The sequence below is a fragment of the Meles meles genome, chromosome 7, assembly GCF_922984935.1.
Source record: "Meles meles chromosome 7, mMelMel3.1 paternal haplotype, whole genome shotgun sequence".
NCBI classification, from domain to species: Eukaryota; Metazoa; Chordata; class Mammalia; order Carnivora; family Mustelidae; genus Meles; species Meles meles.
This window is the reverse complement of record NC_060072.1, coordinates 72,531,602-72,558,904: the sequence shown is the minus strand read 5'-3', so window position 1 is coordinate 72,558,904 and position 27,303 is coordinate 72,531,602. Positions and strand designations below refer to the sequence as shown.

Here is a 27,303-nt window from a genome sequence, read left to right as displayed (position 1 = left end):
AAAGCAATCTCAACTGTACCTAGGAGAAAAATATGAAAGAATTACAAAGCAAATTCTAGAAAAAAAAATGACTGACCTTATGGTAAAGCTACAGTAATTGATACAGTTTGGCTGTAGAACAGAACTAATCAGATAAAGAAAACTATGGAAGAAAATTGGGACATCCAAAATGACCCACACAGATTAGATTATCTAGCATGGATGAACCTGGCATTTCAGATAAGTGGAAGGGGGTAAAATTTTTGTTTTTGTTATTGGATAATGATGCTAGAAGATATAGGGAAAATATATCTTCCTCATTATACTAAAATAAATCATAGGTCAGAAATTTTAATGCAAAAAAATTAAATCATTAAAAAACTAGACGAAAATATCCTAGGCTGTAGGAATCATGACACAAAGGTTCAAAAGCCATAAAAGAAAAACCAGATGAAGTTGATAGCTATTTATTTTTAAAGTCTTCACACACAAAAAAAAGAAACATAAACATAAGACAAAAGACAAACTGAGAAAAATATGTACCACAGATATGGCAAAGAGCTATAGTCCTTTATTTAACAAAGGACACTTTGGGTATCAAAAAGGAAGAGATGAACAACTCAAGAAGGAAATAGGCAAAAGACCTAAAAGTGCTCTCCATAGGAGAGGAACACTTCAAGAACAATCATAAAAAAGTAAAATGAGGCTCAGTCTCATTAATTAAAATTATAATTTTTCACCTATATATTAGCAAAACATTTTAAGGTTAATTATATTCCATATTGGAATGGCCAACAGCTCTTGGTCACAAAACAGATGACTTCAATTGGAAGACAATTCATTAAGTATCAATTTTAAAATTAAATGTGTTGTTTCATGACCCATCTTCGCTTTAAGAAGCTATCTTATGGAGATAATTACAGAAGCAGAAAAACACATTCCAGGATGTTTGTAAAGCCATTTCCCATTTTTAAAAAAAAAGAAAGAAAAATACCATAGTCAACCCTAAAATGGAATTTCATATTCTCTCCATCTTTTTTAAAAAAATGAGATAATGTTGCTTTGTGCCACACATACTAAATGAGGTATCCACTGACCCATATGTTGTGGGTAGCAAAAAGAGGATATTGTCAAAAACGATTTTATATGATTTGATTATTACTTAATATGTCAGCTATCCATTACTATACAACAAATTACTCCAAAATTCAGCAGCTTCAAACAACAAAGATTTACTTTCTAACAGTTTCTGAGGGTCAGGAATGTCTTAGCTATATGGTTCTAGCTCAGGATCTCTCATAAACTTGCAGTGAGGTTATCGGCTGGCAACTGCAGTCAAGGAAAGCCAGAGGGTCCATCTCTCAGTTCATTCATGTGGCTATCGGTGGCCTTGGTTCCTTGCTGGCTCTTGACCAAATACTTTAGTTTCTTACCACATGTTTTAGACCAGTACCTTACCTCAGCTCCAAATTGCCCGAGTGTCCTCACAACATGGCAGTTGGCTTCTCCCAGAACAAGTGACCCAACAGAGAAAGCGAGCATGCAAAATGGAAGCCACCATCTTTATAAATCTAATCTCAGAACTGCCAAACCATCACTTCCACAGTATTCCATTCCATTCTAGAAGTAAGACACTGAACCGAGCCCACACTCAAAAGGAGGGACGACACATGAACACCAGAAGGTGGGTATCATTAGGAGCCATTTTAGAAGCTATCACTATATGTGGTATATATATGGAGTATAACTAGATGTTTCTACAGATAGGGATTTTTAAGAACTCATATATACAGAAGGGGAATTATATATTCTGGTTAGACTGAAATAGTCCTAGTTTACATCTACTGTCCTGGAATAATGATAGTATCAAAACATTAATATTGTTCACTTCTCCAGAAAGAGACTGAGAAGACTTTTATGCTTGCTTAATATATACCTATATAAAGTTTTAATGCTTACAATCAAAATGCATTACCTTATAAAGAATTTTCAAAAGACAAAAATTGCACTTCTAACAGAAATTAGACCTCTAGATTCTCATTCGGAATAACTCAAAATATTGTCACATAGATTCCATTTCAGAGACAGTGACTGAGTTCGAAAGAAAAGTTTCTGGGGATTTCAACAATGGAGAGAAGACAAAGAATAACTTCCTCTTTTAGGCAACACAGAAACAGTTTCCAAACAGTGGCTGTTCCACTCCTGTTTCTCACAGTTGTGTAAGTTTTTAGTCCCCCTGACTATGGCATACTTCGTATGATTTCTTGGCATCCATCTCATAGATATAAATGGGAAACAACCAAGTGAGCTATGACAGCTAGATAGGAGAGCCCCCCCCCAAAAAAACCCTAAAATTAAGCCACTGGGATGAATCCAAGATGTCAGACAAAAAGAACAAGGAAAGAGACACCTTGCCCATGACTTGAGCCCACTGCTTTATTTGTAGGATCCTTGAGGAGTAAATAGCAAAAATAGTCTTGGATATTAACAATAGTCAAATACCACAGGAATTAATTCACCTTCATAGACTTAAATTTTTCCATTTGAGAGTCCTTCCTCTGTAATAACACAATATAAGGAGGTGTTAGGATTTAACACCCTGAATGTCAATGTTGACCTTACTTCAAAGGAGTAGTCTGGCGTAGGAAGGGGCCCGAGAGCCCTAAAAAACCATTTCCTAACTGCATAACTTTGAGTGAGGTCCTAAAGTTCCTTTTGTTTCAGTTTCTCCATCAATAAAATAGGACTATCTTAGTCTTTTCAATAAACAGTGTTAAAACAACTGTACATCCACATGCAAAAAAACAAACAAACAAAAAAATTAATCTAGACATAGACCTTACACCTTCACAAAAATTAACTCAAAATGGATCACAGACCTAAAGGTAAAATGCAGAACTACAAAACACCCAAATGATAACATAGGAGAAAACCTAAATGACCTTGGGTATGGCAATGATATTTTAGATACAACACCAAAGGCACAATCTAAGAAAGAAATAATTGCTATACTAGACTCCATTAAAATTTAAAACTCCTGCTTTGTGAAAGACAATATCTAGAGAACAAGAAGACAAATCACAGACTGGGAGAAAATATCTGCAAAGACAGAGCTGGTAAAGAAATGTTTTTCAAAATATACAAAGAAGGGGCTCCTGGGTGGCTCAGTCAGCTGAGTGTCTGACTTTGGCTCAGGTCATGATCCCAGGGTCCTGGGATCAAGCCCTGTCTCAGGCTCCCTGCTCAGCGGGGAGCCTGTTTCTCCCTCTGCCTCTGCCTGCCGCTCCCCCTGCTTGTTCTCTCTGTCAAATAAAAAAATAAGATCTTGAAAACAAAAACCCAAAAAAACAGAAAAAGAACGCTCGAGATTCCATAATAAGAAAACAACCCAATTTAAAAATGTCCCCCCAAAAAAGCCCCTAAACATACATACAGAGAACAGGCTGGTGGTGCCAGAAGTGAGGGGTATGCAAAATGGGTGGAGATGATAAAAAGGAACAAACTTCCAGTCATCAAATAAATCAGTCCTGGGGATGTAATGTACAACACCATGACTGTAGTTCATAATAATGCATTGTATATTATAGTTACTTAAAGAGTAAATCTGAAAGGTTTTCATCACAAGTAAAAAAAAAAGATTGTAACTGTGCGGTGATGGATGATAACTGGACTTATTGTCGTGATCATTTTGCAATATATGTAAATATCAAATCATTATGTTGTACATCTGAAAATAAGATAACATTATATGACAATTACATCTCAAATTTTTTAATGGGCTAAAGACTTTAACAGATATCTCACCAGAAAGCAAATCAGCTGTGAAAATATGCTCCACATCATATGCCATCAGGGAAATGCAAATCAAAACAACACTAAGATATCACTACATATCTATTAGAGTGACAAGAATCAAGAACACTGACACCACCAAATACTGGCAAGAATGGGGAGCAACAGGAACTCTCATTAATTGCTGGTGGGGTTGCAAAATGTTACAGTCACTATGGAAGACAGTTGGGCAGCTGCTTACAAACTTAAAGACACCATTACATACAACACACAACCATGCTTCTCGGTATTTACTTACAGGAGGTTATTCACTTATATATTTACTTAAATAGGCATCCAGCTCCTTAACATTTATTGAGACAGTATGGCAACGCCTTAAGTCTGTGAGGCCAACTTTGGAAGCAACCAAGAAATCCTTCAGTAGGTGAATGGATAAGAAGACTGTGGTTTACTATTCCACGCTAAAAAGAAGTGAGTTATCAAGCCATGAAAAGACACAGAAGAAACGTAAGTGCTTATTACTGAAAGAAAAAAGCCAATCTGCAAAGGCTACATACTATATGATTCCAGCTATATGGTATTCTGGAAAAGGCAAAACTCTGGAAACGCTAACAAGATCAGTGATTGCCCAGGGTTGGGAAGAAAGGAGGGATGAACAGGTGGAACACAGTGGATTTTCAGGGCAATGCAACGACTTTGTATGTTACTATAATGACACATACATGTCCTTACATATTTGTCCAAACCCTCAGAATGAACAACACCAAGAGCAAACAGATGAACTATAGACTTTGGGTGATTGTACTATGTCAATGTAGGTTCATCAATTGAGGTAGCTTTCTGGGGGAGGTGTTGATACCAAGGGGTGGCAATGCGTATGTGGGGCTGGGGGTATACAGGAAATCCCTGTACCTTCCTCTTAGTTTTGCTGTGAACCTAAACCTGCTCTAGAAAAATTAGGTCTTTAAAAAAAAAAAAAACAAAAAAGACCCAACTTGCTTTTCAAGGCTTTTTAGAAGGAGGAAAGTATTCGTGAGCCAAAAGATGAGGGTGGCCTCTAGAATCTGAAACCAGCCTTCAGTTAGCAGCCAGCCAGAAGATGGTCACATCCATTGTACAACCACAAGGAAGTGAATTCTGCCAACAAGTGGGATGAGGAAGAAAATGGATCCTCTTCTAGAGCCTCCAGAAAGAAATGCAGCTTGCTGACACTGATTTTTCACCCACTGAGACTCGTGTTAAACTTCTATCCTACAAAAAGATAAAATAATAAATTTGCGTGGTTTCAGCAGGCGCGGGGGAAGGGGACACATTATCTTATAGGGCCGTTATCATACATCAACATACATAAAGTATTTAAAAGAGGGCTGACACATAGTAAGCACTCACTAAATGCTAGCTGTCAGCACCACCTACAATCTAAATGGCCTTAAAGAAATAATTACTCACAGCCTGATTCTTTGTAAAACAGGGATAATAATATCTCCCTCCCAGAGTATTTGTGAATGCCAAATGATAATACTGTGTAAAGTGCTTAAAATAGTGCCTGGCATATGGCAGATACAAAATAAATAACAACTATACTACTAAAAATATCATCATTATTGCCTTAAAAATGGAGCTGATTTTAAAACCAAGAGTCAGATGGACTGATATTTTGCACATGAAAGCATCTAGCATAGTACTTGCACACAACTGGTGTTCAAATATTCACTAAATATGAACTTATGTTTCCACAGATCATCTCTATTCTAAAGGCCCAAAGAGAGTTTTTTTAGACAGCTTAGAAGTTTTCAATCCTGAAATGTGATACTCCAGGAGCAATCTTCTGGCTTATTTATTGGTTCTTTCCTCTTGTAACAGGATGTTCAGTGGGAATTTATGCTGGAATCATGGTTTAAGTACAAAGCTGGAGACACAGTTGCTAAGTACCCTTTATGGAGCTGAACAGGCAACTGGATCTGTAGCAAGCCCCCTAGCTGAGTTTGGTGGGGGTGCTCTGAATCCAGCCCCACCACACAACCACCCCCCAACTGTGGTCAACATAAATCGGAAATTAGGAATGAGAGGAACCTGTTGAGGAGTGGCTTTCCCTCCCTTTCCTGAAGAAGAGGGATCACCCAAGAAAATCAAGGCTGGGAGCGCGTGCCCAAAGGGATAACATTCCCCAGCTGCAGTCTGCTTAGCCAGCATACTTGGCGGTCTGCCCCCAAGCTTCCTGAGCAGAAAAGAAAGGAAATGAGGAACAACTGGCAGTATAAGAGAGAGTCTAAAGGGCATGGTGACAATTGGAGACATTTGTGGTAAGCCCCCTAAAATGGGGGCATGGGGGTCTTGAACGCCTTGTTTGTGATAAGAAACCTTGATCAACCTGCTCGATATGAAAGTGAACTGACCCAGTTGAACATTTCTCTATTTCTGGGGCCCACAGGGATCGTTTAAGAAACAGTATGACTGAATTTTGTGAGAGTACACAAATGTACCCAGGAAATAAAGATAACAAAATATGAGGTTTTTCTCTCTTATCTGGGAGTTATGGTCAGAAGCCAAAACTAAGACCAATATGTGCGAATTACCCTATTTCTCAGGTTCAGAGAGCTGCCAGGGTTGGAGCCAGCCACCTCTCCACAGGTTCTGTAAGTGGTGCTAGACCGTGATGCAGTCCCATCTCCATACAGCGGATCCACATGGAGCAGGACCAGGACAAAGGCACAGACTTGGGAGTGCCATGTTTTCTCATGAGGTTCTTGCCTCTCCACCTCTGTAGAGCAAGTCTCTGCCCTCCCTGCCAACAAAGGAAGAAGAGGGTTGGGGGATGTTCCAATAAAATCACTTGTAAAGTGGTCTTTAATGAGGGTCTACAGTAAAGAGAAACGGGCATTTTTTGCTTGGGCTGTTTGCTGTGCTGGCCTGAGCTATCTCCTGTGAAAATGAACCAAGGAAAACCTCACTACGATGGAGTCGGGAGGCCAGAAGGGGGAGCCCTCACACTGTACCACTCTACCTCAAGAAATTTAATTATAGACTACCCCTCCCGGCAACAGAAGTACCAATAGGGAAGAGTTATCAGTTACAGTTCCCAACAAGAGAAGATGTACATTGCATCTCTTACAAGAAATTGACTACCCCTGCAACTCAGCCAATGGGAAACCATCATCACCCTGAACTCTTGCCTTTCTCCAATGGACTTTCCTTTAGAACAACCCCTCTCACCTCCTTCTCCATAAAATAATGTTCCTCTCCTTCATTGGCCTAGCCTGTGGTATTAGCCGTCCCTTGCAATTTTCCATGATTCCCAAATAAACCCATTTTTGCTAGTAAAGTAACTTTTATTTTTAAGGGCAATGCTAGCAAGGAGAAACAGAAATGGAAAGAGATGGGGAGGTGGTGGGCTATAAAAATCCCTTTGGGGTGGCAAGAATGGGGAGCTGCCTACTACTATTCCACCCAAGAAGGCTGCTCATCAGGCCAGTTTGCCCTTACAAGAGCTGGGCAGCCCATTAGGATTCACCTGAGAAGCCACAATCATTAACAGAGAAAAAGGACTGAATATTCGTGTCCTCCCTGCCCATGGGGGTAAGAGGTAGTTCCTAGAGGGAGACAGAACCTCAGAAAAGGCCTTTCCTACATGCTCCTGTAGGTTCAGGTAGAGCCAAAACAGGCAGAGATGGTAGCCACAGGAGTTTTCATTATGCTTTAAAATAAACTAAAACTGAGGGGCACCTGGTGGCACAGTCGGTTGAATTCCCACGTCTGCATTTCAGCTCAGGTCGTGATCTCAGGGTAATGAGATCAAGCTCCACATTGGGCTCCTTGCTGAGTGGGATTCTGCTTCTCCCTCTCCCTCTGCCTCTCCCCACCACTCATGCTCTCACTCTGTCAAATTAAAAAAAAAAAAAAAAATCTTTAGGACGCCTGGGTGGCTCAGTTGATTAAACAACTGCCTTTGGCTCAGGTCATGATCCTGGAATCCCCGGATCAAGTCCCACACAAGGCTTCCTGCTCAGCAGGGAGTCTGCTTCTCCCTCTGACCCTTCCCCGTCTTGTGCTCTCTCTCTCAAATAAATAAATACAATCTTTAAAAAAAAAATCTTTAAAACAGATTAGCTGCATACAAAGTAAATAATCCCCATCCAAGCCAGCCTGCCTCTAGGTCTCTTTCATTCTACCAGTAATTGGGCTTTGCTTTCCCCCATGGACTTGTGTATCTTTTAGCAATTTTTTGAAGGCCTTTTCCCTCCTTAATATTTCACATGTTGCATAGGTTAACCAGCATCAAAAGATATCATACCACTAAACTGTCCAAAGGCCTCTGGCCTCACGATCACAATGCAGGACAAACCGGGGGGATCAGAGGAGGAATTTTGGCCCAAACACAGACACAGCAAAATTCTGAAAGTGAAATTAATTAAACCTGGGCTTGTTTTTCCTCCACAAAAAGGAGCTGAGAGATTTTTTTTTGAAGAATATCACTGCTCTTTTTATAATGTAGGCTGTGTGCTTATCCATTCTATGAGAGGAAGGCCCACGTCTTCTTGGCTAACTACTTGATTCTCAGCACCTAGCAAGAGTGTCTGGCACACAGAAGGCCCTGAACAGTTAGATGCTGAAAAAAGGAATGAGTGAAGGAGTGAACAAATGAATTGGTAGTGAGAATTAATAGTATGGAGTCTCAATATTAGGTAATAAATGAGACTATCCCTGAAAGGTATTCAGACAGCTTTCTACAGGCCTTGCAGAAAATGTAATGTTTTCATTAGTAAAGCAAATACTTGTTAGTAAGACTGTGATGAAGGATCAGAGGCAGACAAATAGAAACAAGACTCAACACCGGACCCTAAAGCACCCAAGCAACAGTATGTATGGCTGCTTCAAACAGGTGCAAAGGAGAAGGACACAGGATAGAAATGACTAGCCCAGTGTCAACACAATCAATCACTAACACCCAACTTCCAAAAAACCAACCCAACAAAATATTACCATGGGATTTTTGTGCCTTTCTGCTGTACTCTCATCCTCCACACAGGTGGATATGATCTGTTCTAGTTTCAAGCCCAAGATTTCCAATTCTATTTTTTTTTTCAAAGATTTTATTCATCCGTTTGAGAGAGGGAGAGGGAGAGAGAAAGAGTACAAGCGGGGGGAGGGGCAGAAGGAAAAGCAGGCTCTCCACTGAGCCCAGAGCCAAGATGGGGCTCGAAACCAGGACCCTGAGACCTAGACCTGAGCTGGAGGCAGAAGCTCAACTGACTGAGCCACCCAGACACGACCCCCCAAGATTTTCAATTTTAGTATATAGGAAAGTGACTCTTAAAATAACAGTCATCACATATTTTTTTTTTTAATTTAGGACATTAATCCTTGAAATCTCTACCTTGCTTGTCATGAGAAAAAGTAAACTTCTTTTTAAATTACAGTTTTGAATTCTTAAATCCTAGAAAATAGTACAAATGGTCCCATAAAGGTATTTCTTTTTAAATAAGAATGACACTTTTAATAAGTGTTTAATTACATTTTTAAATAAGAATGAAACAGTTATGAACTGTTCTGTAAGAGAATAATCATGACAGACAAAGGCACATCTTCCAGGGAACTAAATAAATTCCTCATAGAAATGTCTCCATAATGCTCAATGAGGGTACTGCTGCCGTACACATCCCATTGTATGGGAATCTTTCCTAGCTGCTTCCACCTCTTGAAAATTCCCAAAAGAGAACTTCATCATTTAATGTTAACAATCATTGTATGTTTTCTACTTATGCAATCACTTTCTACACTGAAATGGAGAAAAACTCAAATCTGCCCTTAGCCAAAGTTGAATATTTTCTATGAACAACCAAAGAAGCCAGTTATAAGAATTGAAGGTAGAGGGGGAAGAAATGTCAAGAAACTACTTTTAGAAATTTATACTAAGAAAATAAACAGATTAAATGTTTAAGATGTATACACAAAGATGTTCATCACAGCATCATTTACAAAGGTGAGAAACTGCAACAACATGAATACAAAATAATAGTCGATTAGTTAAATAAATCATTAACTATCCTAACAAATAAAAACCTTATATCCATTAAAAAGGGCTGAGGTATACAAATGGCCAAAAGACACATGAAAAAATGCTCAACATCGCTCAGCATCAGGAAAATACAAATCAAAACCACAATGAGATACCACCTCACACCAGTCAGAATGGCTAAAATTAATAACTCAAGAAAAAACAGGTGTTGGCAAGGATCCGGAGAAAGGGGAACCCTCCTACACTGTTGGTGGGAATGCAAGCTGGTGCAGCCACTCTGGAAAACAGTATGGAGTTTCCTCAAAAAGTTGAAAATAGAGCTACCCTATGACCCAGCAATCACACTACGGGGTATTTACCCCAAAGATACAAATGTAGTGATCTGAAGGGGCACCTGCTCCCCAATGTCTATAGTAGCAATGTCCACAATAGCCAAACTATGGAAAGAGCCCAGATAGCCATCGACAGATGAATGGATAAAGAAGATGTGGAGTATATATATATATATATATATATATATAATGGAATATTATGCAACCATCAAAAAAGAAAACTTGCCATTTACAACAACATGGATGGAGCTAGAGGGTATTATGCTAAGTGAAATAAGTCAGATAAAGATAAATAGCATATGATTTCGCTTACATGTAGAATTTAATAAACAAAACAGATGAACATAGGGGAAGGGAAGGAAAAATAAAGTAAGATGAAAATAGAGACAGGCAAACCATAAGAGACACTGAACTCTAGGAAACAAACTGAGGGTTGCTGGAGGGGTGGTGGGTGAGAGGATGGGGTAATCCGCATTAGGGAGGGCACTTGATGTAATGAGCACTGGGTGTTATATGTAAGTGATGAATCACTAAAATTTTACCCCTGAAACTAATAACACAGTATATGTTAACTACATTGAATTTAAATAAAGAATTTTTTAAAAATAAAAATAAGAAGGGATGGTACAGGTTTACATGTATTGTTACTAAAAATTTTACAATATACTGTCAAATTCATTATATTTTTATTTTACAAACACACATAAAGGAAGCACTGAATGCTCTGGAAAACTATATGCCAGATATTAGCAATGTTTGTCTCTAGGTGATTAAATGTCAATTACTTTTACAAAGTACTGTTCTTACCATTTAAATGCCAACTTTGAGAAAGCAGAACTCTTTCAAGAGGCTTTTTGATATCCCATGCTCAGTATTTACCAAATATATGAAGAAATATTTAAAGAAAAAAATCTAATGTGCAAATATGGTATCCTTTATAACAATCCTTTGGAAGAAAGTAATTTGTTCCAAAGTGATAACATTTTAAAAATTCACAGTAAATAACATTTTTCCCCAAATGAAAATCGTAAAGCATTTTATCACAAGCTTGGCAGTTAAAAATTATTTATTTCTATGAGAAAATGTTAAAGATATAACACTGAGTGGATAAAAGAGAATATAAAACTAAATATACAAATATGCACCATTTAGGAATACAGGTGCAAACCAATATGCACAAAAGAAACAGTGTTCACAAGAAATACTTCTGAGGGATAGAATTATGCATTTTTTTTCTCCTTTTTACTACATTTAAGTTTTTTCTACAGCATCTATTACTTCCAAAATCAGACAAATAATGAACACTATAGATTTTTAAAATAAGTACAAGGGACATAAAATCATGCATATATTTGTATATATGTATGTATATATTGTATCAGTAACTGAAACAAGCGATTTGTTCCCCAAAAGCCCGTTCTCATTATACTCACTTAGAAATCTCTGGTAGTGTACCCTGCTCCTTAAGCCCTGAATAACAGAGAATGTGTAACTCTGAATTCACTTCAGCTTCCTCCTGGCACCTAATTAAAAGAGTGACACAGCTCCTCTGGTCTTGTTGGCTGCTTCCCTTGCATGCAATGCCATAGCAAGAAGACAGTCCAACAGAGAAGGAGAAAATCAATCACTCTGAAACTCGGCACAATTATCTGAAACAGACCAACCGTAGCCCTTGGAACACTACATTACTCAATTTCTTACTAACTTACCTAATGACACTAGACCAGACTCTAAATTTTATAAAATCAGGAATCGCGTCTTAACTTTCACTGCTGTATCCCAGTTCCTCCCTGGTGCAAACAGGCAGTTAGTCAATGTGGATGAATGAACAGGTGACTTATGGCTGGGCTCTGTTCTCTTCCTTAAAATTCCACTGGCCATTTTACCCAACTTTAGTACTAGCGCTAGGGAAGAAGAAGGTGTATCATAAGGTCACAGTTCATTAGCTATTCCATTACTGAAAGTACAAGTAATAGGCATCAGATCTGTCCCAGGAAGCGGCTTTTCCCATCATTATGGCTTAATCATCAGCAATAATTCAACACCTAATCCTCTTAAGGTAACTACTGCCACCCACAGCTAAGGATCAGAGAGGCCAGGAAAATTTTTCAAGGTCACAAAGTTAATAAATGACACAACCAGGATCAAAACCTGATTCTCTGAGGCCCCGGAGTCTACACTCTTTCTAGGTGGGGACAAGCATCCTGTCATCTCACCAGCCAGGTGAGGACGGCTATGGATTCTACAATAATTAGTTCAATGATCATCACAAACATATGAAGTGGGTTAGCATATTACAGACCATTTTTCGGATAACCAAAGACTGGAGAGGTTAAACAGCTTGCACAAGATCACACAACTCCCAACAGAGCCAAAGTAGAATGAAAAGCTAAAAAGTACTGTATTTTACTAGAAATCTATTAACTCCATCAAAGAAACTGTATAGTCAGCATCAGTTTCAAGATGATTTATAACTGTGATAAGAAAAACAATTTTTAAGAAAAAATGACTTTTGTTTTTCTGAGTTGCTGCCTAAACATTTTACAGTGTGATAACCCTGCTCTCACCCACAGTCTGGACATTTAGACAAGAACTTAAGTTTAGGATTTCCACCTTAAGTTCCTGCTGTACTTTTCTCGAGGAACCTTTTAAAATAACCGCTTACAGTCAAGCTCAAAAAATGTTAGTGACCTCTGCTCCAACCACCTTACAAGTAATAGGTACTTCTGTTCCTAATAGGTACTCTCGAGCTCCTGCTCATTCATGACCCAGGGCAGAGGCCTGCCCTTCCTCCAGCTCATTGCACGCCCTCCATTCTAGGATCTGATAAATCTTGGGACTCTACTTCCTTTGTGGGGGTTTATTGAAAACAGTGTCCTCAATCAAAATGACCCCATATGGGTTTCCTTCCCCAAAGTGAGAGCTCCAATGCTAAGGGAACCACCTGCTTCCCCCGACCCACCATCCCACATCCGCATGAGCAGCTTGTACCTTCTCATTCAGTGGGTTATACTCTGTATGTTCTTAATTCACCAGCTCTGGCTTCCTAACACAACTTTATCAACAGACAAACTGGCCACACTCTACACAAACGTATAAAATTATTCAACTAATCCAATGAGCTCCTTAAATAGTTCTCTCCAAAATGAAGACTAATAGAATTCCAAGTTGCAAAAACCACCTCAGTTTGCAAGGGAGAGGACAAAAGCACAAATGTATCTAAATATTTAAAAGTTACAATCAAATCAACAAACAGATAAAAAAATATGTTCCAACCTCCTACCCTTGTCCTTGAACAAATATACCTGCATAACAAACTGGGATGCCGGGTTCAAATGAAGGCTTCTCAAACTTCAGGACATTTAATACTGGAACGGGGCAACATGGGGAGAGAACCTCCACATGTCCATGTGAACCCCCAGTCCCATATCCAAGTTCTTTCCACAGCCTCTGTCTCCCACAGAGAGCTGTTCCCTGGCCATCCCTTGGCCGAGGAGTGCACACAGCAATAGGAGAAGCTACTTTGGGGATGGGGGTTCAGGAGAAACTCCCCATGCAGGGAGGCAGGCTGTGGAAGTGGGCTTGGGTCATTTGGGCAGAGAATTCCAGGCTCTACAAAGGCCCCAGTATTGCCTTGTCCCTTTGCAAAGAGCTGAGACCAAGGGAGGAACAGAGTGAGGGCCCCCTGGATCCTTTTGCCAAGGTCTAAGTGGGACTCTGGTGAGAACCCTAGCCAGCTCTCAAACAAGCTTTCAATAGAGACAGTTGCTTAAAGTAAATTTCCCTAAATGCATCTCCTCTTGCTACCTTTCTTTAACCAAGACCTGGCCATCTACCAAAGTATAATTCATCCACTCCTCTTCCAGTAGTCAAAGCATTTATGGTTTGTAGTTTCCAGATTTAGCTCTTCATGGCATATTTTCTGGGATTTTTTTTTCTTAAATCCCATCAATTGGGTTGGTTTTGTTTCTCTAAAGCAGTGGTTCTCTACTGGGGGGCAACTTTGCCCACCAGGAGACATTTTGCTAAATCTGGAGACATATCTATTTGTTTCATTTAGTGGACGGAGGCCATGGATGTTGCTAAATATTCTAAAATGTACAGACAGCCCTCCACAACAAAGAATTTTCCAGCCCAAAATGTTAGTAGTGCTGAGATGAAAAACTCTGCCCTAAAGTAAGAACTCTTTCAAAATAGAGAGGATGTCATTTCCTCCTTTGATGCACACAGGACCAAGCAGAATATTGGACCTCATTAAGTATTTGTCAACAGACTGATTAGCTATCTGGTCCCATACCTTGCCAAAACGTTCTCACACAATAACTCAACAAAAATGACGTGCCAGAAATTGCACTCAGCTCTGGGAATGCAAATATGAATGAGCCAGCAAAAAAGGCAGACAGATAAACTGATATTTTTAAGACAGCATCATGAAAAATGCACCTGTCATGACCAGGTATTTGTATTTACATATTTATCTATTTATTATGTCTCCACTCATCAGCCCATGAACTTCAAGAAAGTAAATTTTAAGTTAACTGCTATAGTTTCAGCATCTTCTATGGTAATAGTGGTAGACATAGTAAATGTTTTTTGATAATTAAAGAAATGCAATAATATGCACATTAAAAAAAAGAGAGAGAGAGGAGAAGCTTCTAACACAGCCTGGGAAGGAAGAAAGGAGTAAGGGAAGCTGCCTTGAAGAGAGATAACATGGATTAAGCACTAATTATATGCCAGAAGATTTTTCAGTGCATTATCCATTCTAATGCTCACAACAATCCTACCAGACGCCACATTAAAAGTAAAAAGAAGCAGCAGCCACATTTTACAGATGAGGAAACAGACAGTGAAGGCTGACTTGCCCAAGAACATAGCAAATGGTAGAATCACAACTAACTTTGGGACCTTTGCTCTTAACCAGTAAATGCATTGTCAAGAGATGAGTAAGAACTAGCCAGGTGAATGGCAAGGGGTTGCCGCCTTGAAGGAAAGACATTCCAGGCAGACGGAATGACACAAGCCAAACCAACACAGCCTGGCTCGTTTCAGCAACTAGAACCCTCAACATATTACTATACCAAAAGAGGAATGCTGATGAAAGATGATGTTGGAGAAGTATTCATGGCCAGATCATAAGGGATATAGGCAGCTGTACCTCATTTATCTAAGATTATCAGGAAACAAGCATAAGGCTTAGAGTCAAAGAGCTCTGGGTTGGAACAGTGACCCATCATTTCGTTACTGGATTTCTCTGAATCTTCACTTCCTCATCCATAAAACAAAGGACATACAAATACCTACTTTGTGAAGTAGCTATGAGAACAAGAGATAAGAAACAGAAACACTGAGAAGAAGGACTGATACATTTTATGTACCCAATCAGTGTTAATGATTTATTCTTGCTCTTGTGGTTATTGCTTATGAAGTTTTTTCACATTTGTAAATCCACAACATAATTGAAGCTTATTTTCTTAAGCACCAAAATGTATTAAACTATCCTTTTCCCAAACTACTTTTAATGTGAATTCCATAAATCTCCACCTCACCAAACATAAGTCTTACATCCCATATATACAGAGGGCTGCACCTGCCTTCCCTACCACCCCCTCCAACAGCCCTTTTGCAGCCACCAGGGCAGCTGTGGAAATATCGGAAGTTTCCGGGATCCACGTATTCAAAAATATGGACAGAAACAAAGGCACATAAAGCTAGAAATGCTTAGAGTAGTATTTCATTCAGAATTTGGGAAAGGGAGGAGGAACATCATGGCTTAGAGTAATGGTTAGCACCCAGTGAATAAACAGAATTTTCCAAGCACTTTGGTATGTTATCTTCTATCCCCTAATTCCGTAACAGTGATGTGCCAACACTGCTAGCAGACAACTGACACACGGGCGATACCCTCTGATACTTACTTGATGTTCATTCATTTTTCACAAACAATACCCCAAGCCCATTCAGAGATGGTGACCTGGCCTCCATGTATCTCCCAGTCTGCCTTCCTACTACCCTCTCTGTGGGAGAATATCTTTCCACGCAGGAGGCACATCAAGAATTTCTACAACTCCCTGCTTTTGCCTTTCCTATTCTCCCTGCCTAGAATATCCTTCTGCCCTTACCTCTTACTACCACACAATTTTACCAACTTTAAAGGCTTAGTGCAAACACTATCTCCTCTCTGATTTCTCTCCTTCCAGCAGAATTAAAAGCCATGTCCTGTGAACTTCCCTGGCACTTTGCTTGTGTTTCTCTCATTATGCTTTGAACAGAAGTGTGTGGCAAGCATCGTTCTAGGTGCTTTCTACATGCAGAAATTTATAGTACATGTACTTTGCACTATAACTTGTAAGAAATTATTACACACCCCATTTTACAAATGGGGGGGGCCAAAGCTCTGAAGGTTGAACTTAGCAATGATCATACAACCAGAAAGGGATACAGCTGGGATTCCAACCATGTTCTGAGAGCTCCTGAGTCCCTAAGTTTTTCTTTCTGCTATGCTCCTCTCTTTGATGGCCCTAGGTCCAGGTGGTTAGTTAATTATACACATATATGACTCTCCCTGGGATTATAGTAAATCCCCTGATGGCAGGGACCTGGGTATGTTCCTCTTTACAAATGTGGATGATAAAGTATCCACTTATACAAGGTTGTTAGGAGAATTACATGAGACAGTCCATGTAAAGCATTTAGCACAGTGTCATGCACATTACAAGCTCCTAATAATTCGCCAGCTTTGTTGTTGTTATCGTTGTCATTAGTGCTATGTCTGATGCAAAGGATAAAGCCTTGAGCATAAACTGTGAGCTGAAGTTTCTTTCAAAGAAGCAAATGAGGTGGGTAAGGCCCTGATGGAAGAGAGTAAGGCCCATGACACTTTGGTTCAGCATTTTCCCACACTACTTGACTACTCATTCAAAAGCAACAAGAGTTGCACAGAAACTCTCCAGTATTTCTGTGATATGGTCAATTGATTCTTTTATCTTTCTATTGCCATGTGAATGTTACAAAAACCTCCTCTAGCCCAAAACTCTTGCAGCTCTGTGACTTTCTTGCTGCTTCTCCTATGCAATTGGTCAAGGTTCCCCTCTGAAAAGTATTTAGGTCTGAGCCAAGAGAAAGAGAAAATCACAAAAGTAAATGACAGCACAGAGGGCAAAATGCAATCTGAAATTCTAACAGTTATACACATAACGAAATACTTTCCTTTGCCTTCATAGCACTTAACGGCACTTTAAATCTTCTTATTGCTTTACTCCTTTGTTTTTGTCAGTCACTCCCCAGGGGGAGGTAAGCTGTCTCAGAGAAAGCAATCTGTCCATCCTGTTCACTGCTATCTCCCAGGGCCTAACTTGTGTCTGGAGTATGATAGTCAGTCATTAAATATTGGTTAATGAATGACTATTATATACCAGACACAAGTCAGGCACAGAGACATGAAAAAATGTTCATCATCATTAGCCATCAGGGAAATTCAAATCAAAACCACATTGAGATACCACCTTACACTGATTAGAATGACCCAAATTAACAAGACAAGAAACAACAAGTGTTGGAGAGGATGTGAAAAAAGGGGAACCCTCTTACACTATTGGTGAGAATGCAAGTTGGTACAGCCACTTTGGAGAACAGTGTGGAGATTCCTGAAGAAATTAAAAATAGAGCTTCCCTATGACCGCAATTGCACTACTGGGTATTTACCCCGAAGATACAGATGTGGTGAAAAGAAGGGCCATATGCTCTCCAATGTTCATAGCAGCAATGTCCACAATAGCCAAAGTGTGGAAAGAGCCAAGATGCTCTTCAACAAATGAATGGATAAAGAAGATATGGTCCATATATACAATGGAATATTATGCCTCCATCAGAAAGGATGAATACCCAACTTTTGTATCAGCATGGATGGGACTGGAGGAGATTATGCTGAGTTAAAGTCAAGCAGAGAGAGTTCTTATCATATGGTTTCACTTGTGGAGCATAAGGAATAACATGGAGGACATTAGGAGAAGGAAAGGAAAAGTGAATTGGAGGAAATCGGAGGGGGAGATGAAACGTGAGAGACTGTGGACTCTGAGAAAAAAACTGAGGGTTTTGGAAAGGATGGAGGTGGGGGGTTAGGTGAACCTGGTTGTGGGTATTAAGGAGGGCAGGTATTGCATGGAGCACTGGGTGTGGTGCATAAACAATGAATCTTGGAACTCTAAAGAAGTAAAATAAGATTATAAAAAATATTGATTAACTGATTGTAATTTTATGTGTGTATAAATTTACACATATACATGGCATCATTCCACAGTTTATGAATAAATGTACACTTGTCTCCACCCACAAGTGCATATTGTGTTTTCATGTACATATATTTCTATTTGTGCGGAAGATATATTAGAGTGGAAAACACAGCCATCTGTTTGCAAAAGTTGCGCCTTCTTAACATAATATAGACCTCTGGCTGACCTAATATTTTTAAAACATACAGTACTACCCACACACTAACAATCCACATGTGTAAAACAACAGATTTTATTACACCTGCAGAGTACCAAAAATTTTTGACTCAACAAAGCATGATAGTTTCATCTTTTAAAACTCCTCGTCCCTATTTATCAGGTACAGTGTAAGAAGCTGGGAGGTGGGGGAGTAGTATATTGACCAGTCATGTTGCTCTGCAAATTTGGCAGGTAAAATGTTCCAAATTCTTATGGGCTGGCCCAAAGTCCTTATTTAAGCTGTAACATATACAGAAAATTATAATTCATGACAATTATAATAACACCATTGCCAGTAAATGTGTTAAACACCTGGCATCATTTTTTTTAATTTAAATCTATACCAACCTTGCAAGGTAAATACTATTATCCCTAAGAAAAGATGAAAAAGTGAAATAAGGTGAAATAAGAGAGGGAAACAAACCATAAGAGACTCTTAATCTCAGGAAAAAAACTGAGGGTTGCTGGAGGGGAGAGGGATGGGGGTATGGGCAACTGGGTGATGGACACTGGGGAGGGTATGTGTTATAATGAGCACTGGGTATTATATAAGACTGGTGAGTCAAAGACCTGTACCCATAAAACAAATAATGCATTATATGTTAATTGAATTTAGATTAAAAATAAATATATATGTGTATATATATATAGAGAGAGAGAGAGAAATAAGCAAACTAAGACTCAAAGAGATAGCATGGATTGCCAAAAATATTCTGCTGCTTATCTATCTAGTCATGGTGCACACAGCCTAGAGAGTCTACTAGTCTAGAAATATACTCCAAAATCCAAACTCTTCAACAAGCAACAGTGCATCTTACACAATTTTACAGACACTAACTTTGAGAGATATGTGTGTAGGCAGTTTTTTATAGTGTGTGGATTTTAAGTGGTAGTTCTCTACACATAGAGACTCAACCAAGTGACAGCCAAACACACTGAAGATTACTCCATGCCACAGATAGCAAGGGACAAATGTGTCTCAGAAATGATCAGCCTGTGTTTCTCAGAATATGAAGCATTTTCCACTTGATTATGTCCTGCAAAAGAAATTTACGCTCTAAAGGAACTTTGTTAGTCCTCCTCCTATACCAAAAAAAAAAAAAAAAAAAAAAAAAAAAAAAAAAAAACTCTTTCATCATAAACCAAAGGGAAGTTTTTAACTCATTTCCTTATATTACTTGGGATAAAAGTGCTTTCTGCCTTTAGAGAAAAGAATTGCTGGATGCTATGCCTTTTGAGTGCTTTTGAGTCCAACAATCAATATTGTGAAGGTGAGAGAAAATTAGCCCTTATATACTTTTAAGGGGTATAGGATTATTTTAAAATTAATGGTAGCTGAATTCGAAAGAAAAAGAGAGAAGGAAAGTCTCTGCTCCCAATTCAAAGAATTCATCTGCTCTCCCCTGAAAGAACTGGTATTATCTCTTTGACCATCTTCCCAAAAGCAGGCCCAAGGAGGAGAAGGAACCCATATGTTTAAAAAGTTTTTTGAAATTTACAGATGAACATCTATACATCTGAACATCTGTAACCAACAGTAGTGAAAATGTTTAGGCTGGCTCTCAGCTGCCCATATATACTGCTTGGAAAGATCCTAGCAGAGCAAAGGAAAGCACTACAGTCTCAGGCAGGGCCAACTGCAGCATCATTAGCCCCAGGGACTGAAGGGGAAAAGGGCACCTGGCCCTCATGGAAGTCCCTGTGTGTCCCCCTGAACATGCCCAGGAAAGTGGAGAGGAAGGGGAAGCAGCACTGCATTCCCTCCAGTCTAACTACACAAACCCTGCTGCCAAGAACTTATTTTTAGACACTTAAGCTGAAATTCCCGGAAAGGAAAGGAAACTACAATCTCTGAGCTATCCTCAGCATTCTAATATCCAACCTGACTTGAGTTTTTTTGGTTTGTTTTCTGATTTCAAGTCTCTACATAAAGCCCATCTCCCATCCTCCAGAAGGCATCCACAATCTAAGCCAAAAAAAAAAAAAAAAGAGCTGGGAGCTGTAGAGCTTTACGTGATGACAGTGTCAGCTCCCACACTTCAAAGGGATATGTCATGACCTCAGGGAAATAACTCCTCCTTCTGGAGACTCAGTTTGTGGTTGGTAAGATGGGAATAATATCTGTTATTGGAAAGTTGTTGAGTCTTCAATAAAAATCACACAGCACCCGGCTCTGAGGGGACCCGTAAGTGCTCTGTGTTTTGTCATGGGCACACTGCACAAAGCAGCGGGATCCTAGCTAGGTGTCCATGTTTTTCCTGCCCAAGATTTGCCCATCACTCCGTCATTAGTAATTTATGTTACCAACCACTCACCTAACCTCAGGAAGATGCCTCTGACCTTCTTCTAGTTCTCTATAGCTTCAAACATCTGCAGAGCCCAAGAGATAAAATCTCATTATGTGAAAAAGACAAAGTTAGCCTGGATTCTCCTTCCCACCGGTTATTAACGAATCACGGACCATAACTCAGGCTGGGGAAGAAATGCTTAGAGGCTTTAGGTGGGTAAAGCAGGTGTCTGCACATCTCTTGGTGTAAGGGGTGGGGAAGGACCCCCGACTAAAGTCTTCAGGTTTAGAAATGGCAGAGAAAGGAAGTAGGACAAGAAGCACTGCAAGAAAGAGATGTCTCTGCAAGGCGGTCCTAGCCAGTGACCCTGTCCTCGGCGCACGGGGAGTAAAGGACACGAGCTGGGAGGAGCCGCGAGGGGAGGAGTACCTGAAGACTCTCGCCGCCGTCTGATTCCTTCTCCACGCCGTGCCCTGTTGCAGCACCCCTTGCACGATCTCCTTCTCGTTGGGTAGCCGGTAGACCGGGAAGATGTAGAGCCAACAGAGGACCACGACGCAAAGGGCACTGGCTCCCACTGGTAGCCGGGTCCGCGGGAACTTCCACGCCAGGACTGCCATGGCCCCTCTGGACGTGTGTCGCCGGGCCCGCCTGCAGGAGCTCATCACAGCCCTAGGGTCCCGGGGGCGGCCTCAGCACAGCGTTAGGCGGAGTGGCAGCAGAGGGTTCCCCCACCGCCGGCCCCCCATGCACACACACCTTTCGCTTTCTTGTTTGCACTCGCACGCACGTTTCTTCAGCCCCTATGGCCCCAAAGGTCAGCGCAAGGATTTTTTTTTTTTTTAATGCAACTTTTTCAAGGGTTTCTTTCTAGGGGAAGTGGCCGGGGGGCAAGTCACAGGCTCTGGTCATGGTCGCTTCCCCTGCAGGGGGCAGGCGCTGGGGTCTCCGAGAGCGCAGAGAGCGGCCGCGGCGAGTCGCTCCCGCCGGTTCTGCAGCATCACTGTCGCCCTCCGCGCGGTCCGGGGAGAGGCTCGGCTCCCTCCCAGACAACTGGTCCGCCGCGTCCCCTTCCGAGAGATGCTCCTGCGCCCTTCGCCGCCTCTCTCCGCCTCCCGCGCTGCTGCACCGCCAGGCACCCCCAGACGCGCTCTCCGCGCCGCGCGAAGTCCTTGGAAATTTCCACAGCGGCCCGGGACCACTATCCTGCCCCGGGCTTCTCCTCCTTGCCCGCCAGGACCCTCGCTCCCCACCCCTCCCGGAGAAGAAAAGAACTCGCTCTCATCAGTTAATTCAGCGGCGCGCCGCAGCCTTCCGCTGCGCCCCGGACTTCGCAGACAAACGCCCAGGGATTGGTGGAAATCAAGGTCTCCCCCGCCCTCCCCCACCCGCAAATTTGCCTCCTTCGACCCGTTCAGATCCGCGACGCTCGCCTGGAGCTCGCGCCTCTACCTCCCGCCCTTGTTCTCTGAAGATAGAGGGAAACAATAACAAATAACCTCCTACCCCCAATGGTTGTATATATTGGAGTGTGGCAGAGACCGGCTTGATAACCTGAGCCTTCCACACGCAACCGGCGTGCCGGGACTGTCACCCTGCCGCCGTCACCCCCGTCTCTCTATAACTGGTTGGTTATTAACCCGCAATCAGGCGCGAGGAGGCCAGCGGAGATTTATTCCTTCCTGGGCCCCCACCCCCATTACCCGATCCCGGAGCCGCCAGCCGACTCTTGTGAGCGCGCACGCGCACACAGATACACACACTCGGATGCTCACGGACCCGCACGCGCGCGCACGAGGAGGTGCGTGCACACCGGGATCGTCCGCTTCGACTCCGCCCTGCGGGGAAAGGCGCCGCTGCATCCAGATGTGCAGCCAGCTTGTGCCCAAGCTCGCAGACCTCCGGAAGAGATAATGGCATGGAAGCGCGTTCACCTCCTCCGCCCTTTCAATTAAGGGGCCGTTTGTTCTTAGACCTCTTCCTCGTTCCACACACAAGCTAATCGCACCCCCGACCTTGGAAAAGCGCCACCAGCCTGTACCCGCGGAGCTGAGGGACCCACAGTTAGCCATTTCTGCTCGCCCCGCGGTCAACGCAAAGCTCGGGTACCTCCTAGCGGTTGCCTATTCCATGTGCTTAAGCACCTCATCAAGCAGAAAGTGTGCAGGGACAAAGAAACCCAGCAGCCTACTAACCGGGTTAGCTTAGTCATCACGAAACCAAAATCCAGGGCCATAGCTCCATCTGCTCAGCTGACCAGTCTGCAGCGTCCCAGCGCAATCTCTGCGGACTGCTAAGAGGCCTGGTATCTTTCACCAGCATCCTTCTCCACTGACAGGTGAAACTTGAGAACTTGATGGAAAGTTATTTACCAAAAATGACTGGAAGGACCACCATAGTCTCAATACTCCAACACTGCTAAGGCCTCTTAGGAAAATGACCCACTGCACCCCATGACCAAGCATGCCCCAGAAATCTCTCCTATTTAGGTAAATCCTTAGAGACAGGAACTGTGAAATTCCAAAGTTATATCTTAGCATAGTGGAGCCTAGTAAAAATGTTTGAAATGAAGATCACCTGAAGTCCTGCAAAGTAACCTATCCACCCTCTTCTGTTGTGTAAAGGCCAAGGATCTTTCCCATAGTTGCCAGAGCTGTGGATAAATCACCTGCCATCCTTTTCCCTACAATATAAATAGGACAAAAACCATTTCAATTTCTCTTTTCTTCCCCAAGTAAAAGAGATACTTGCAGAGCAAAGAGCAAATAAATAAACCATCAACTGAAAATAAGACACTGCAGTTCTGAAGGGGCTATGTAAATGTATCCACATATAACATCATAAAAATGCATCAAAGTCGTATCTTATATTGAGAGACTTCTCAAATTCAATGTGCTGTTTTTCCTTCTTCTGAACACTAAGGTTCTTTTACTTTTTGTGGCTCTTGCCTCACCCTACAATCCAACCTCATTCCCTGCTTTTCCTTAGGATGCACATCAAATCTAGACAGGCCTTGCCCTCACCTTTCCAAGTCACACAGGCATCATTTTGGCACTGTATTTTAGGGTCCACCTTCATCTTGCATGGGATGTATTTTTTTCCTCCCTCCATACAAATCCAATGCATCATTAAAGGCCAACCCAAGTGTCTACAAATTCCGCCTTCAATATATTCCCAAACCACCTAAAATACAAGGGTCACGGGATAGGAATTAAGTAAATGTTTGTGGTTTTTCCTCCTATTCCCTTTGACCTCCTGCTCTGAATGTCTATAGTATTTGCTGACTCCAACAAATAAGACACTCAGATGTGTTGTGTTGTTTTGTTGGCATTTTTCATATGTTAACTTTGTCATAGCAACTGGGCAATAGGAGTATTTGGTCTTGTATATCAAATGGTAAGCCTGGGCTTTTGATCCAAACAACTTTTAGTAGGTAGCTTAGCTATTATTTTCTATGCCTGCATCTGAGTACACAATAGGGTTTTTGCTCAGGAGCTAAACAACTTTTAAAATTCTATAAATGTTTGTTTACTGAACCAGTAAACATGATGTGCAAAGCTATTTTATGCCATAAGTAAACTTGATGGGGGAAACTTTTGTGACACCAGCATTGTAGTGGAAGCCAGTATAAGGGACAAAACCACTACAGAATTGAAGTCATGGAGAAAAGAGGAAAAAGAGAAACTCTCATTGAGAAGTCAAGAGAGAACAAGATGTAGAAAGATGATCAAGGTAAATGGGAAACAATTTACAAGGCAGCTTGGATGCGAATGGGTATGAAGACAAATATTAACAGTCACATAGAAATCTTTCCTTAAAAGACTAAGTAAAATGAGGCCCCTGGGTGGCTTATTTGGTTAAGCATCTGCCTTTGGCTCAGGTCATGATCTCAGGGTCCTGGGATCAAGCCCCACATTGGGCTTCCTGCTTAGAGAGGAGCCTGCTTTTCCCTCTCCCTCTGCCCGCTGCTCCCCCTACTTGTGTGTGCTCTCTTTCTGTCAAATAAATAAATAAAATCTTAAAAAAAAAAGAAAAGAAAAGAATATAGAAAGCTCTGAGCCTTCAAGTGATGGTGTGTGTGTGTGTGTGTGTATGCTGGCACAGAATGGGGGAGTACAGACAGAAGTTAACAAGAATCAAGCTAATTTGCTATATAGTAATCTTGAATGGCTTAGAAGTTAGAGGCACCTAGTACTCCTGAGGCGGAAGTGATAGATGAAACCAAGTAAGAGATTTGTTAGAAGGTCTTTAAAAGGAGCAGTGAAGCCTCTTGATCTTGCTCTCCAAATTAGCTTAAAACACAAGGTTACCTCTCTAGAGAAATTGAACAGCACCAGTAAGGAGACCTACAGATTCTGATATGTGCAGCTCTCCAATCAGACAGCAATATCCCTGACCAACACCCTATGGGGAAGCCCACCACTAGATAAGCTCTATTCATAGAACTTCTACCTTCTTTTCTGAGGTTTTCTGAGCTCTATTCTTAGACATGAGTAGACAGCCAGGATCTCCAGACATTTGAAGGAAATCTCCAACATGACCAGAGAGACAAAATAAATAAGAAACATACACAAGAAAACCCAGAAGGGGAAAAGATAATGCAGAAAAGAGAAGGAATCTTCAATAAAAGCTGTAATTAATACTTTCACAGAAATAAGAGACAATTCATGAAGAACAAAAGGAATACTCAAATAACCAAAAATGAAGTCCTTTAAAATTAAAAATATGGTAAACACACAAATACACAATTCATGGAAGAGTTGAAATACAAAATTGAAGAAGTATCCCAGAAAGTAGGTGAATAAGATAAAAGAGGGTTTTTTAAAGATAATAAATTATAGACTCAAACAGAAAAATAAACATCCAATTAAAAGGAATTCAATAGGGGGAAAAGACAGAAAGGGGAAAATTTTCAAAGTCATACTTAAAAAAAAAAATCCTAAGATTAAAGAGTCCACTAAGGACTCAATAAAATGAATTAAAAAGGCCACTACCAAAGTATATAGTGGTGAGATTTTAGAAAAAAAAAAATTGTGAAAGTGTTTTTTAAACACACACACACACCTAATGATGTTAGGCCTCATCAAAAGTAACATTGGAAACTAGAAGAAAATAGGGTTAGGCCATCAAAATTTTTAGTGAAAATTCTTCCCAAACCTGAATTCTATACCCAGCCCAAGTATGACTCAAATATGAAGGTAAAATACTTTTTTAAATATTTTTATTTAAGTTCAATTAGCCAACATATAGCACATCATTAGTTTTTGATAATAGTATTCAATGATTCTTTAGTTGTGTGTAACACCTAGTGCTCATCACATCACCCACCCTCCATAATCCCATCACCCAGTTACCCCATCTCTCCACCCTTCTCCCTCCAACAACCCTCAGTTTGTTTCCTATGATTAATAGGAGTCTCTCACAGTTTGTCATCCTCTCTGATTTCTTCCCATTCAGTTTTCCCTCCCTTCCCCTATGATCCTCTGTGCTATTTCTTATATTCCACATATGAGTGAAACCGTATAATTGTAAAGACATTTTTTTAAAACGCAAAGTCTGAAGAACTTCACTCCCATGCACTGGGAAGATACTGGAAATACTCCGGTAAAATAACAGGTTACCAAAAAGAGGGAGCTAGGGATCCAGAAATCCAGGGCTCTCATGCGGGAGAGACAAAGGCAATCCTTAGAGAGCTAGCTGTGCCTCTGATCAAAAAAGCAATTAATTACTTTCAGTTTCAACTCAGACATAACTTGGAAGTTGTAACTCCCATCCTTACAAGAAAAGCTGAACAAGCTGAAAATCAACAGCTTTTCTTGTATTCATCAAAGAACTGAGGTTGTAAAGCAAACTACCAGCTCCAGTCTGGAGAAACAAGCAAATCCATGTCAGAACTGAGGACTGTTTGTCACAAGAAATACTGGAGTCGGGGCGCCTGGGTGGCTCAGTGGGTTAAGCCGCTGCCTTCGGCTCAGGTCATGATCTCGGGGTCCTGGGATCGAGTCCCGCATCAGGCTCTCTGCTCAGCAGGGAGCCTGCTTCCCTCTCTCTCTCTCTCTGCCTGCCTCTCTGCCTACTTGTGATCTGTGTCTGTCAAATAAATAAATAAAAAAATCTTTAAAAAAAAAAAAAAAAAGAAATACTGGAGTCATAAATTGGTGGGAACAGCTCAACAATCGTTGAGATTGGAGTTAGTAAAAGTGGAATTGCTGGAAGCTGAGGGTGAACTAGCACAGGGATGAGAAACTCCTGGGAATCAGGTGGGCCTCCATACTATTATGAGTTTTGCCTCCGGAATCCCACCAGGTTTTCAGGGTGAAAACCTGAGAAAAATCCTCTTGGTGCTCTGTCAGGGACAGAGAAAACAGTAACCATTGTGAAATATGCCCAAAGGATTCTCCATAACA

General features: G+C 41.0%; 1 protein-coding gene across 2 annotated transcripts in view; it reads right to left on the bottom strand.

Annotated features, from left to right (window-relative positions):
* ST8SIA1 (ST8 alpha-N-acetyl-neuraminide alpha-2,8-sialyltransferase 1) overlaps positions 1 to 21,561 on the bottom strand; it is a 155,505-nt gene extending 133,944 nt beyond the window's left edge. For both annotated transcript variants that reach the window (XM_046011739.1, XM_046011738.1), the window contains exon 1: positions 21,326 to 21,561. In XM_046011739.1, the coding sequence (XP_045867695.1) occupies positions 21,326 to 21,561 (236 nt within the window). The remainder of the gene's footprint in view (positions 1 to 21,325) is intronic.
* Between the last annotated feature and the right edge of the window lie 5,742 nt (positions 21,562 to 27,303).